The 15,384-nt window shown below is 46.7% G+C and overlaps 1 protein-coding gene across 1 annotated transcript in view; it reads right to left on the bottom strand.

The window, feature by feature from the left end:
* LOC135899718 (sphingomyelin phosphodiesterase-like) overlaps nucleotides 1–15,384 on the bottom strand; it is a 79,998-nt gene continuing 64,614 nt past the window's right edge. Inside the window, exons 7-13 of the mRNA XM_065429036.2 lie at nucleotides 12,897–13,016; nucleotides 10,230–10,310; nucleotides 8,994–9,081; nucleotides 7,594–7,676; nucleotides 6,380–6,560; nucleotides 3,631–3,815; nucleotides 1–1,395 (exon numbers count right to left, since the gene is read on the bottom strand). Coding sequence (XP_065285108.1) covers nucleotides 3,753–3,815; nucleotides 6,380–6,560; nucleotides 7,594–7,676; nucleotides 8,994–9,081; nucleotides 10,230–10,310; nucleotides 12,897–13,016 — 616 coding nt within the window. The 3' untranslated portion in view covers nucleotides 1–1,395; nucleotides 3,631–3,752. The remainder of the gene's footprint in view (nucleotides 1,396–3,630; nucleotides 3,816–6,379; nucleotides 6,561–7,593; nucleotides 7,677–8,993; nucleotides 9,082–10,229; nucleotides 10,311–12,896; nucleotides 13,017–15,384) is intronic.

The raw sequence follows: 15,384 nt of genomic DNA, 5'->3' as shown, positions 1-15,384 counted from the left end.
TGAAAATTTTATTTTCTTCTATAAATCTCCGTCCAACTGTACAATTTGTGTATGAACAAACAGGGCACCCCAGTTCTTGGTCGTTAGCGGACCCTTTCGTGATGTCTAAACAGGCAAGGTCCCATAATCGTAGCAATCCTCTGGTATTCTACATTAATTGAGCATGCCGCAACATTTAATATCCTTGGCGGAGCAAGTCCCGAAGCGACAATCGGGTCAGTGAGAGACGTCGTTGTGGAGGGCTCCGTATTCTCTATTCCCAGCGCTCGTGTACCTAGCACCCAGTGCTAGTTACACGGGCGTTAATTATAGTGCATTCTGTCCCATCAGAATGCGGCCACCTGGATTTGAAACCGGCGACTTCGGGCTCGGCAACAGAACGTCATGGCTTCTTCAAGATAGTAGAAATGTAGGCTTGTTGGTTCACGATCATCGGGTTGTACAGCGCAGAGGCAATGACGACGAAAAGAAAGGACAAGACGACACACAGAGCGCTCTGCGTGTGTCGTCTTTCTCCTTTTTTGTGGTCGTTCCCTCTGCGCTGTACGGCCCGACATTTCACAAGATCGAATCTCAAAATTTCCTGTTAAACACTCTCATTAAAAACACGGGTATTCGATGCATGTTAGAAACTCCGACTATTCACACTCTGTAGTGCCTGGTAATTTAACTGACAAAGATAATAGGCTTGATTGAAAACGGCTGCACTTAAAAAAAACCCTACCTTTTTGCCAAATACAACTTTTGGAAGAAGCAGCTTTCTTGCCTTATGCGATCTCAGAATTTGATTAACTCTAATAATATCACGATTATAGTCGGTTTCACAGTAATATGGAACTCAAGTGAAAGCTACTACTGACATCGGCCAATCGGCATCGATACTGCGCGAATGCACGTGACCCTGACCTACGTGGCCCTCCATGGGAGGGCGCGATGGGCTCAATCTCGAGCTTAGTCTAGACCCCACGAGCATGGTTTGCGCGCTTGTACTCCAGCTAAACATTTTGAAGCTGAGTGTAAACTGATACTTGCTGTCACTTCCCTGGCATAGGAGTGTTATCGAAGAATAGTAACTCTGTCAGCCGAGGGTGGCGCTGCTGTACTTTCGAAGAAGTCGAGGGATGTGTTACGCGCCAAAGCTACTTGCAACACATTCGTACCACAGGTTCAAATCCGCCACGAACGTCACGAGCGATTATTCCTTGGTTGAAAACAAATTCGATGCTTCCCAGTCGGCGCACGTCACGCTAAATGATTGTACTGCCTCCCGGTGGCGTTGTTCCTGTTGGGCAGGCCGAGTAGTCGTGCGCCCTGTCCGTTCTGCAGCGGCACAGCAGTCGCTCGCGACACTCGTCGTCGCACCTCATCTCCTGGTCGCCCAGGCGAGTCGTGTACCTGAGCGTTGGGGGAGAAATAGATAAGTGTGTTTGATTTCGGAACTATACGCGCTTTCAGAACCATGCGCTCCACCAACACAACAGGAAACGAGGTGGTACCTACAGTGTGTCGCTCTAAAGGAACTCAACAATTCAATTTAGTCTCAACATTGACGGTAAGGTTTGGGGATAACAAAGAAACATGAGAAGATTCTGAGTACCGCGCAGCGAGTGACGGAACGAAACATGATACTCGTAACTTTGAGCGTCAGCAATACAGTGGCAGTGATTGCTGACATTTATAGGTGAGGTTAGAGGAACAAATGGAGCTGTAAAGATTGTTTAACGCGCAGCGCAGATAACCGGTGGTCTATCACTGTAACCGAATAGATGTCGAGAGACGGGAAACGTAGATGAGCAGGACAGAGATTTAGGTAGTTTGACAAGTTTAGAACCTGTGCAGGTATGGAATGGTTGCGCATGATGCAAGGCAGGGGCAATTTGAGATAGTTGGGAGGAGCCTTCGTCCTGCAGCGGATAGGAATTTTAGTGCTGATGATGATTACTATGCCACTGTCAATCCAGTGATCGAACGTGGGCTTATTACTATTGTTATTGCTGTTGTTGTAAGCTAGCTGAAGAAAAATAAGCTAGAAGCGATCTCTTGAAGGTGAAACATGGAAGTTCGTCAGACCGAAATATACCGCAATCGCCGCCATGGTGGCCAAGCCACTCTTCATTCTATTACAAATTTGGCGCAGTCAACCAGATTTCTCAGATGTTTATTTGGAAAGACATGAAAAGTGACATCAAGAACAACGTAAGGTCATGCCATCTGTACCAAATAAAAAAAAGCCAAGTGTGGGCCACGACCTAACGAGCTTATGCTGCCTAAACACTCAAATAAACCAAGCCATACGTGTAGGCTTGAGCAAGCTAAGCTGGAAAAGAGAAGCGCGGGGGTACGCAAAACTTCGTCATTGCTGGTTCAATAGACCAGTGTATCAGAATGGTGGCGGCACGCTCTGGCAAGGAATACGTAGATAGTGCCATTGCTTTTCTTGACGTAGGAATATTGTTTCAATTGAAGGCTATAATATCAGACAATTCCTTGAATGCTGCCTTGAGTGCAGTTTAAATTTTGCGGCCTATAATATTTCAAACCTGGCTATAGACATAGGTCTTGGGATTTCAGACAAGTTACCACTGACTGAACGCTGCAAGACGTCTGAGGAGCGATGCAGAAATAGAGAGGCCACCACGTTTGAGGTGCACGTGCGGCGCCCGGACCAAATGCGAAAAGTTGGACTGCAATAGATTGTGCTCTCCCGGATGTAACTACCAGCCGGCGAAGCAAATATTCTAGGATCTTTGGAGTTAGGAAGTTATCGGTGCAGCGAATTTTATTCAAGCATGTAGGCTATCATGAGTGATGAACAGCTGGAGCTTGCAGCCATCCGCAACGTTCTTGGTCGTCACCCCAAAACGGGCGACGCAGAAAAGGGAGGAAGTGTAGGCTTGTGGAAGAAGAAGAAGAAGAAGAAAGGAAGGATCTCTCGAAGTAGAAGATGTGGGGGTTCTTCTGACAGAAATAAACAGTAATGACCACCATGATGGCCTGGCCAGTTTTGGTTGTGTTAAAATTGTTGTTATCACTTAGCCATTAAGGAAGTCAATGTTGAGTATCTAATACCCCTGTCACACGGGCAAACTTAAGCGCACTTTGAGCGCATACTCTTCGCCGCTGGTGTCATTCGCAGGCTGACACACGGGAACTCGGCGCTTAGCGACAGTTACTGCAGAGCGCACGCGTTGGCGATTGTGCTCTGCGAACACACTTCACGGCAGCGAAGTGTGTAGCTTCGTTAGCAATGAATAAAAATATAAAGTAAACTTGAAAGCAGGGTTAAGGAGTAATCTTTAATAACACTTCTTTAATCGCTAACGTTACAAGGTAATAAAGTGCGCCGCACTGCAAAAAAACAATTGCTATGCAAAAACAGCGAAAACTACTCGTGCTCTCGGGCTGTTTACAAATATATGCTTTGCCTTAATTCTGACTCCCGATAGCCATCGCAACTAATTTGAAAGAACGTTTTTTTTTCTCGTGCAGCAGCGCGCCGCCAAAAGGGCACTCGGCGCGCTGAAATGCACGTGCTCAAAGTGCACTTTAGTTTGCCGTGTCACAATGGTATGAGACCATGTGTTGGCAGGGGCCGCGCAGACACGTTATATGTGGCACCGGGGCACTCACCCGACGTATTGGTTAAACCGAGCCTGGTCAGCCTCCATGGCTCCGATGAGCGCGGCCCAGTCCTCGTGGCCCACCTGCGCCAGACCCAGGTCCTCGGTGCTGTACTCGAGCCTCCAGCGGGGTTATCCGTCACCTTGGTTAGCCTCGGTCACGTTCATGGAGTACGTCTCGTGTCTCGTCACCAGCTTGAGGGCAGACAAGTGAAGAAGTGTCGCAGGCTGTTGAGGCTCTCTAATTCGACAGTTCTCGCGTTGCGCACAGAACACACCGACTTCTTGCGATTTCTCCTCAAACGCTCATTTTAATTTAATACGTTGTACATTTATTTGCACACCCAAAGTAGAACATTAGACAGGAGTGGGTTACTAATTCGACGAAATTCATTTTTCACAACAGCGGAATAGAGAAAATGTGCATAAAAATGTGAGTAGAAATGAAAGATCCATATTTAGAAAACATAAAAAAACAGAAGTGCGAAGATCGGCTACGTGGCTCAGCAACATTAAACCAAACAAGGGTGTGTTGATGCCCGCGAGGTAAAAGCTTGTTCATGTGACGGCTATTCGCCATGCAATGGTTTGTAGCGAAAGGTTAAAACCGGAGCCTACACTGTTTTCTTGAAACAAACAAAAAGGAACTTGCCCCCAGTACAGTTATCCAATCTGGCTGGTAAAATGTGATGCAAGAGAAGCTTTCACTGTACTTTTCGTGAAGGTAGATGCCTTATATTCTTTTTCGAGAAACTGCGGTAAACAGGAATGTATCGACCTTCCGTGCTATCAATATTAATGACTATATACGTGAGCTAGCTATACTGTTGATTTCAGTCATTTGTCTCTCCTTTTGCGCACATCCGGAATTTATTTATGCTGATTGTTTGGTCTTTTACCAACACAAGCTATTTTGCTTGGACCAGCACGTGCGGTGTGTAATATTTCTCGTACAATAAAGACAAACCGATAGATACATCTAGGCATACGTACATACACTGCGCACCTATCGTGTAAGTGCTTTTATGAGCCTGCTGCATCTTCAAACTTTCTTACAGCGAAGCTGTATATGGCAGCTGATTCGTCGGTCAGTCTGTCACCTGTACGCCGAAAACTCCTCCGGCGCAACCCCATGCCCATGCGCGAAAAAATAAAGAGAAAGAGAGGCGCGCGATTGGCTACGCCAGTAGTGATGTCTTCGTTCACCGTCGCGGCCGAGCGCGCGCGCGGCAGTTTCTCTTCGGCTCCGAAAGGGGGAGACCACGCGTCTTACGCACTCCTGAGGAGCAGGCAGCTTTCGATCAGCAACGCCGCGAGGCGAACCGGGAACGAACTCGTCTACGCCTCCCCGATGCTGCAGCCCGGGCACAAGAACAGCCTCGTGCAGCCGAGCGCAAGCAGCAACTGCGTACCGAGGATCCGGCAGCCTACCAAGCAATCGAGTGTGATGTGTTCATGTTTGCTTGTGCTCGTTGACACCATGCTACCATGCTTATTATTTCAGTTAGTAAGCCAATGTTTCCACGTTTATACGGACGATAAAACTACTATCCTTACTTCGTATAGCTGTCTACTAATTTTCTATCGCAAGCGATGCTTCGCCTTTCGGGCGAAACTGCGACTTTTGTTTGTAAGCAAGCTGACTGCTCGTGGATGGCGTGTCTGGGAGACGCACTTGTGAGAAAAAAGCGAAAAAAACGCTATTCTATGCAGCCACTGAGCGCGTGATTTCGCGATCGAACGTGTAAGTGAGGCTCTGCTAAAATTCTCCTATGTCGTTTGAATAACACGGAATGCACCTTACATATACGCCATAAATGAACTAATAACATACATAAATATAAGCGCATCATCACAGCGACGGCTATGGCGAAAATTCGCCTGAGTGTCCATCTAATTTGATCTCGCAATAGAAAAAAAAAGCACGACACACAAGTTTAGAGTCGGCTGCGCCGCGCCGCGCCCTCGTCATGTTGCCATTGTCTCAATGCGCTTTTGCATGAATGTTAAGAGGAAGCTTTAGCTCGAGTGCTCCTATCTAAATACATGTAAAAGGAGAATTCGTTTTTCTCGGCAACCACTGCACCAAATTTGACGAGGTTTGTTGCATTTAAAAGACAAACTTAAAATCTAGTGACTGCTGGTTTCGAATTTTCGAGTTAGGTCATAAATATTTTATTAAAAATTGGCAAAAATTGAAAACTTTCAAAAAACGGAACTATCAAGTTTACAACTCTGTAACTCAACCACTAAAAATGACAATACAATTCTGTGAATTGCATCTAATAGTACATCTAAAGCGGACAAAATTGATATGTTACACATGAATATAAAAAAAATTTAATCATAGGGAAATACAACTTTTGCAAAACCTTTGTAACCAACGTAACAAATCCACGTAAGATGTAAAATGACATATTGAATTTGTCCGCTTTGAATGATCTAATGGATGCCGTTTACAGAACCGCGATATCAGTTCTTGATGCAGAGCTATGAATTTGTAAACTTCGTGCTTCTATTTTTTTCAAACGCTCAAATATTTGAAAATCGTTTTAAGGAAATTCAAGCCCTAAATCGAAATTCCGCTTCCAACAGTCACTAGAATTTAACTTTCTCTTTCAAATGCAACAAATTTCATCAAAATTGATCCAGGGGTTATCTCATAAAAACGTTTTTGCGTTTTACATGTATTTGAATAGGCCGCGTCGGAGTTGGGCCCGAGCTAAAGCTTCCTCTTAACAGCCGCAGTCGCATATCACCTTGGATTCCGAGTCGACTTCGTATATCCGGTAAGCTGGGTTCAGAAAGGTGTACGTGGTGACGCTCGGCGCGACGAAGGCGAGCCCAAAAGGCCGTGACCTGTCCACGGACGAGTAGTACACGATCGCCTCGTCGTAGTGCGTGTGGCCGTAGAACTGGCCCACCACTGTGCTTGAAAACCTGGCACCAAGATATAGGGTGAAAAAAAAATTAAACATGCTGGACACTCAAGATTACTGCATTTCGAAGTCTTCATTTAGTGTCAAAGTCATATTCAGTAGTCGAAGGCCATGTAGAGCCCTTCGTTGTTTTGGTTTTCATCTCGCCGCATAGCGACTCGCTAACCGGATAACAGCGTTTTAATCGGAAGGAAATTCACCGACGATTGCCATACTCCCTAATGCGAAATTTGAGCGCAGCTGTATACGTGTTTTCATTTCGCGATATGTTGACTTGCGTGGACAGTCTTCCTCGTGCGGCGCATTTCCGACGGAGCGAAGTGTACCACGACTGCCTGGATAATCTGGAGACCGCGAGAGCCAGCGCGTGGGTGACGTGCGGGCGCGATTCACAGCCTCCTACAAATCTACCAGACGACGCGCTCTACTCTGGCGCCATCTCGTGGCCATCGTCACTGCACCCACCTCTCCACTTGTTCGTTCGCTCGGTTACGCCGCCGGCGCTCGCCGTAGGAACGGGCGCCTAAGAGCTGCGCTGTAAAAATAAATGGTTTTATGTTCCAAATTTACATTGTGGATAGAAGAGACACCGCACTGGGGCGTGTCTCCGTAATAATTCCTACCGCTTTGATGTCTTCAGTGAGCACCCAAAGCTTGGCACACGAGCTTCTTTGCGATCCGCTCTTACTAGAACGCAGTCGCCGCAGTCGGAAACCGAACCCATGACCTCGCTTGCAGCGCCAGAATGTCATCGCCCGGGAGTCACCATGACCGCTTATGGGCGCCTTAATTCCTTACTCGTCTTTTATTGCTATATTATGGTTTCGTGAGAATACGGAAGGGATAAAAGGTAAATCATTTTTCAGGTTTCTTCCTGCGAAGCATTCTCTGGACTGTTGAAGAAGTTTTAAAGCTGCATGCATGGTCATCGATGTTCAGAGATGTAGCGTTTGGAGGGTTACGCAGACTAAGGAGATCACGAGTTACATATACATTAGACATTAAAAATAAAAATAAAATACATGCACGCCCACCTTTCCACGATTCTGTGAAACATGGCGCTCCAAGTGTCGAGGCAGTCGGGCAAGCCGGGAGGAATGTGGCCAATCAGGTGCACCTGAAATGTCGACACGATGTAAAATCGGTGCTGTTCGCATCAGGTCGTCAAATACCACTGTACCAGTGACACGAGCAACTGCTTATGCCAAGTGTTTCAGCGGTTACCTGATATCGCTTGTTTTAGAACCACCGCGGTAAAGAAAGAGGCCATATTTTTTTGGCGATACGACATTCATGTCCGTGAGCATCCGAAATGTCGCGGTAATTATCATGATCGCCGTTATCACCATTATCATAACTTTTTTGCGTCCACTTGCAGGACGAAGGCCTCCTCACTAATCTTCAGTTACTGCTCCCTTGCATTTGTTTTCTCTATCATATGCCCGCACATATCTACTGATCTAATCACATTACCCAATTTTCACCATGCGCGCCTGCGTTTACATCCCTATCTCATTCACCATTTAATTAACGAAAATGCGTGAATTATCTTGTTGAGCAAATATTTTGGTGGACACGCTGCAAGTATGCATTTGAAGCCCGCCCACCAGAATTTTGTGAAATTTTTCTCTAGGATGCACGACGTATTTCCACTTGACAGGTACTAGCTTCGAGATGGCCGAGCGCCGAACCGAGGCACATGCTTCTGGAATGCCCCATGTACCCCCAGCAAAGGCAAAAGCCACCCTTCAAAACTCAGGGCTCTGGGCTCTCATCCATTGTCTCTTTGGACAGTACTTGTGCCCTGGTCAGTTAGTGGCCTCCTTGAAAGAACAGCTTCCAGTGGAGCGAAGGAACGTTATTTATAAATTGCGGACACCGGCTCGAAATACTGGAAATGATTTTGTGCAGTGACTCGGCCTCGTTTTTATGCTTCGTCGGTTCTTTTTTCCTTTCCCTCTTGCATGTGCGAGTCTTTGCGCGTGCTGAAGTCTTTTTTTGTTATCGTTTTCTATTTATTTATTTTTAAAGCGAGTTTATTTTTTTGTATGGAAACGAAAGTGGCTTGCCGAGTTAGAACCCTACCTATCTGATGCAGAATGCATTGGCATTCCGCTTACTATTTTTCGAAAGATACCTCCTGACTGTGGGAGGTAACTACGTGCAATACCAATGCTGTTCGTGGCTGGCTTTTGGAAGAACTGCCTCAAAACTGGTGATAGTGTTAAGCTGTCTGCCGAGTAAAAAATGCCTTGAACACTGACCGGCTTGCGTTCTGAAACTGCAATATTCGATACTAAGAAATTGATTATTAAAGTTTATTTTCATAATATGGTAATCAGTGTTTATCACAGAGATAATAAAGACCGTACTGCTGTGAATTGTTTTGTTACACTGCTCAGAAAAGCAGGCCGCATAGGCAACGCTTTCGTACCTTGTCGCCTACGCGTTCGGCATCAAGCAGCTCGTCCACCAGCCATCGCAGTTGGTTTCCAGGGTCGGTCGAGTTCACGAAGAGCCAGCTATCAAGGTAACACGTAACGGTCATGAACCACTCCCAAAAGGAAAAGAGCAAAGCTGCGAAGGTGACTCAAAGGTTTGCATAGCTGTGCAGCACGATAAGATAGAATGGTAGAGCCTCTCATGGGAGACCAATTTGTTTTCTGAAGTTCAGTTTAAAATGGCGTCATTGCTATACAGTCACTAAGTTCTCCCTATAAGTCGGTGCAGTTAAGCGCACAATAGTAGGTTCCAAATTGCCTGCCATGTCATAATTTGTAGGAAAATGTCCTATCGACAAAACAAACCGAGAAGTCGCCCATCTCCACAAAAGACCGCGCAGATGTCACATTGTGACAGCTTCCCCTAGCTCGTTAGGGGCAGTTCCCGACGCTCGCAATGGGAGTTTTGTTACTTCAAACACGCTAGGCTGGAGCAATCTCACGTGACATAGACGACACACAAGGACTCCGGGCGCGCCAAGAAGGTGCTACTATCCCCGTGGGAGTTTGCTAGGGAATCCGCTGCGGCAAACAGAATATGACAAGGAAATCCTCCTAATTCCTCCTAAGTAACTCTGTACCCCCGCCTGCTTGAGCCACGGTACAGACCTCTCTGAAAACAAAGACGTATTCAATAATTTCACGTGCTTACATTTCTGGCGAAAGCGCGTGTTTTCGGTTGCAGTTAACCTCACGCCGGTACAAAGGTAAGCGAAGCATGACAGTTATAGACTAGACTCTGTGCTAGGCTCATGAACTTTTGCGCCTTCTTGCGCCAGCACTTTGCTTACTATAATCGCCCCGCCCCCACGCCCCCTCCCCTGCCCTCTCCTCGGTGAGATACACCTGTGTGAACGGTAAGTTCGGGGCGATGGGGGGACGGCTGCAGATTTGCGCGTGACTTGACATATGACGGTGCTCGAAACGTTTTGTGAAGAAAAATACCAGTGCGGGTAATGCTAAACCAACCACCATCTTCACATTGATTCAGACGGTGTTGCGCTACCCAATTTGGTAGGATAATATTTATTTCTTGCTTTATTCATTCCGCCATGCGTTCGACTTATTTTCTCAGTTTGACAAGGCCAGAACGCATTAGTGTACCCTGCCAAGATATTAGACCGTATCGTTAATTAGGAAAGAAAGACAGAATTGTAACTCGCACTTACAAGTTGAAGTTGTAGCAGAAGTTTGTGTTGAGCGATATTAGCCGAAGACCTTCTCTTGGCTTAGCGACGTAGTATCCAGCCCTGGTATAACAGTAGAGATAAATCAAGAACAACAGAAGCTGTAAGGCAGCATAACAGTAATGGATCGACAAGAAGGTACAGCCGGATTCGTTAATGACAGATATACTTCACGAACAAGATCACAAGATACCTAAACGAAATAAGAATACCCTTTTTTTTTTGCTACTGTCAGTGACCGGACCCATATTTTAATGCGAAGCATTCTTTTGCTCATCCCAGAAACATTGCGGTAGGTAGGTTCCAGTTTCGCCTCGTTTCATAAAAAAAGAAAATTCAAATGTGTCCGATGATGGTATCGAACCTCCGACGCCGAGCACGGCGCCCTGCGCGTGCATGCTTCCATCGTGCCAACGACCCGTGCCATCTTTCCGAGACGATTGACACGTTGGTCACGCCAAACAGCAAGAGCTAAGCACATGCCCTCGCGTGCGCTCTTTTCCACTTGGCCGCAGGCTTACCACTTTATTTCGTTGAAGGAGGCTACGAAGACGCTGCACTTCATTGTACCATCCTGGAGATCAGCCCAGATCGTAACGTAACAGGGTGTAACGTTCCTCACCAAGGAAAAAGAATGCTGTCGTAATGTCATCGCCGTCACTCAGTGTAAAAATGCTCACACCCTTAAAGGTGTTTTCTTGTCGCACGGGTCACAAATAGCCTTACCGTTGGGGCCTTGCAAAAATTTATAGGGGCCGACAACGGAGCTCTAACTAGACGTGCGGTGACAAAAGGCGTGGTTGGAAACTATGCAATCATCCTGACCGCCTTGGGCGCACAGAAATATCCGACAAGAAAATTTCAGAAGGAAGGATATTAAACTCTCCTATTGGATGTTTCTGTGCGCCCAAGGCTGTCAGAATGATTACGTAGTTTTCAACTACGTCTTTTGTCATCGCACGTCTAGACAGAGCTCCGCCTTCGTCCTCTATACATATTTATAAGACCCTAACGGTAAGGGTGTTACCAGTGCGACAGGACCCTTAAGGGTGTAAATTTTTTTACGGTGTACTAACTATTGTCGTCGTCTTGCTTCTGTCGTTACACACATGCTCGCGTCGAAAACAACTGCTTGCTTAATTACACAAGCACTTTGGTCCATGTGGTAACTCTTCGAAGAATCCCAAACGGTGCTACCAGGCAAAATGCTTCGCATGACGTTGATTCCCCACAGTGCGTCGAATTTACATTTATTTTTCTTTTGAGAAAAGGTTTCAGAATGGGGCCACTATCTGGAATATGTGACCTTTGTACATTCTCTAGGTGCATGCTGAGAAACCCCGCATCTTCAAAATCGTTCCGGAGCTCTCCACTACTTGGTCTCCCATAAGTAGGCGGTTCTTTTGGGACGCTGTCAATTCATCAATCAAACTGAGTCCATTTTCATTTACATTCAGCACAGTTGCAGCTGCAGCAGTCAAACGAATGATAAAGGATAGGGACAGTGCGAAAATTGAGGGGACGGGATTTGATTGAAGGAGGTATAACTTTTAATTTTCAATTTAACATTCAATTGCGGACACGGACGATGCCACTAAGTGAAGTCACATATTTGTAAGTTGTTTTATTCATTTTCTCGTAGAGAAGCTGGTGAGAAAAATAGGAGTTGTGGGAGGTTGCTGGCGAATCGCTCGTTAATGTTTGTAGACAATATCCATTTTCTGAATAAACAGTTAGCTAGGCGATGCCAGACCTCACGAGAACGTATGGTGTCACGGAAAGCTTTCGTGCGAATTTCGACGTGGGGCTACCACCAAACTTTCGTTTTACGTCTTTTCCTCTGATATCAAGTTTTCAATTTATCTGAAGTTCAGCTGTTCACTGCTCCACAAGTGCAACTTCACCTGCTCGATATCGCACCTTATCATGCTATCGTAATTGCGTCACCCTATAGAACTTGTTGCTCTTTTCTTGCGGAAAGTAACTGCCCATGAATAAATGGCGGTATGTCTACAGGCCGTGGACCAGAAGCTTCGCAACAGTTCAGCGAGGATGCGGTGCCTCTTACATCTAAACACCTGCGCTGAAAGGATACTTGATCCGGCGTTACATTGCGGCATAACGAGATCTTAGTGCTAGATCCGTCACAACGTCCACAGCGCGATGCTGAGCGCGATGCTACGTGCAGATCACAACTACAGACAACCGTTCGTCGCAGCTTAGCGTTGGCGGCCGGCTTCCCAGTATCGCGAACATGAGGCGCACGATTTTTATGTGGAGCGTCACGCTGCTCTAGAACTCGAAGCCGCATGCCATAGTATGCTCGTGAGTCTACGAGGACGCACATCAGGCGAGACAAAGGTATACGATGCGTGGCACCGGTTCAACGTAACGCTATCGCTCACTTCTATTCCTTTTTCCACCGCTCATCGCTCGCTGATCCTGGTTATAACACATGCGGTGCGGCGGTCTAACCAAAGCGGAAGCGCGAGGAGGAAAATAATTGGAGGAATATGGCACAATGACCGCATGATCCTGGCTAACCGAGCTTTGTGCTGAAGCTACAGTTCTCGCCGTCCACTGGCCGTGCTCGTAAGATCGAGATGCAAGCTCCGTGGGCGCTCGCTGCACACGTTCGGAGACACCTACCGTCTGACGCTGGCGAGGGCGTCTTCCGGAAGCCACACCTTCCAATCTTCGGCTAGGGTGTCGTACAGCCACTGCGACTTCTCGGCGTGCTGCGCATCGCTGTGGTCGGTCTCGGGGAACCTGCACGCGCCAGGAGTTCCATGTTTGAACTGCTCGGCCTGTCCCTTGGTTGGCATGCATACAACGCACGGAAAGCGGACATGGTGAGAGTCCTGCTGCTTCGTTATCAACTTGCCGCTCTCTTGCTCAGTGTATACCTTCTGATTTTTTTTTCCCGTAGCGAACAACGCGAAGTGTCGGATAAGTGATACAGAATTCCTCGAAAATTGAAGCAGCGTTTTGCTAAAGGGACCCTGAAACGATTTTGGCGATTTTCTACAAACGTACTGAGTCGTTAGAGTAGGTCCTTCTGATCATTAATTGATGCATCTAAGTGCTCTGCGTAAAGCGGGTAATTTATTATAAGGTTTTAAAAATACACATCGCTGCCGATCGTAGCGCACTGCTCGGCGGAATTTTAAGCCGCCCCTACCCATATGATGCAAATAACCCATATGACGTCACGTGGGCGAGCTATCTGATTGGCTGACCAGTGTGCGTGGTCGATAATTTTTCCAACTGTATGGTAAACAAATAATCTTCGTAATAGTTGGAATGTTAGTTCATTTGTTTGTATAAAAAGAAAGTAACATAAAGAGAATGCACAAGAACAATTTTTCAGTACACTTCAGCACTTCCGGCACACAGCAAGTGTCGTCTGCTTGTGTTACAACGTACTCCATTTTGACGAGAGCTCCGCGGTCAGAGTCGGTCTCAGTCTTTTCGCGAGCACTATGATTCGACTTTGTTGCCTTGTGGACTGCAAACCTAGCGACGGGCAATATGTCAAGCTGCGACATCGTGTCCCTCTGCAAGGCAGTATACAAGCGAACTGGCTGCTGCTCATGGGACTGCCGGTATCCGATCGGCGCCAGGATTTGAGCGTTTGTGGCCGTTACTTTAAGCCGGAAGATTACTAACGCAATACCGTTTCGCGAGTCCAGTATTAGGGCAAACGCAAGCGCAAGGGGACAGGGTCTGGCCGCTTGACTGTGCCGGGATGAGCCACGAGATGAGCAGAAGGGCAAGTGTGAAAGGTCTGCACGGTGCAGCCACCTGGTGGCACAGAGCTCAACCATACACAGTAGCAGCAACGAAGTGTATTCTTCTTTGCTGCTGGTGTGTATTTTTCGCAGGAGTGTAATCATCAACACTTTGTTTGTATAAATGTTTAAAATGTTTTACACTTGGTTAGAGCAATATTGGCGCTTTGTTTGGCTGGTTAAGCGCTGCGCTAACAAGTGTCTGGACCGTGCAGACCGATCAGGCTGCTCACGTACGTCTACGCTGAAGTTCCTTCATCAGCTTGAGTTTATGCCTCCAGTCATTTGCCGAAATGACCAGCTTGCCTGTGGTTACCGGAATACCGGACACCTTCGGCGCTACGACAGTATGCTCGCAACGCACGCTGCTTCAATAGCTCTCGGTCGACGGCCAAGCGGCTAGCGGAGAGGTCTCGCGCAGGAGGAGGCGTGCTCCAAAACAACCGGAAGTGGACGATGTGACGTCGCATCGTGACGCAGGACCAGTGAAGGCGGAGCTTAGCGCCGCTCGCTCGGCGAGCGAGTTGAGGAGGAAAAGCATAGCTAGGGAGGAGGGTAACTTCTAATCGCTTGCAGCTCCATTAATACGTAACGCTTCACCTAGATTGTGGTGCGAATGTTCTACTTAAGCTGTACCCTACGCGCCTACAAAATTTGTCCGAACCGTTTCAGGGGCCCTTTTAAGTAAGAAATGCCAGACAGAACTTGTGCCGTACCGAGGCATTTTTTTTTTTTGTCTCCAGCAAACCTATCTGCATCATAAACGGGACACGTGTACTGCGACGAGGAGGTCAGACCAAACGTGACCTGCTCTTCGGCGCTACTGATAATCTATTATAGTCGTTCAATAACGAGTTTTGCCGCGCACAAAGTCAGATGTATTGCTATCATTACGTTCGTTATTTTCCATCACTTGACGAAGATCTTCTCACAAAAGAACATTTGTGTAATGCAATAGCGCTGTTACTTCTTTCTAAAAATGCCAATTATGAGTTGTATTTTTTTATCATTACGAGTTAATATCGAGGAGAACGGTAAAATTGCCTTTCCAAGTCGTGCAGCAATTCAAGGAAGGTTGTTTTTATGGGGCCATTTCGCACGCAAGTGTAAGCAGTAGCGCGTTACCTTACTGGTGTCTTGTTGAAGACAAGCCGTGAGCCACGTCTGACTAAACTTAGTTTTTGTTTGAATCGTGTAGAAAACAAAGACCACGAGACACAACCTAGAGACAACACAGGCGACAGGACACCAGCAAATTATTTTTTTTTGTGCTCTTCGTATTCAATTTCAACGGCTTCCTGCTAATTCTACTCTAATTGTACTGCTGTTTTTCTTCATTACGTTTT

This window comes from Dermacentor albipictus, chromosome 7 (assembly GCF_038994185.2).
Source record: "Dermacentor albipictus isolate Rhodes 1998 colony chromosome 7, USDA_Dalb.pri_finalv2, whole genome shotgun sequence".
NCBI lineage: Eukaryota > Metazoa > Arthropoda > Arachnida > Ixodida > Ixodidae > Dermacentor > Dermacentor albipictus.
This window is presented reverse-complemented; position numbering and strand designations above follow the sequence as displayed.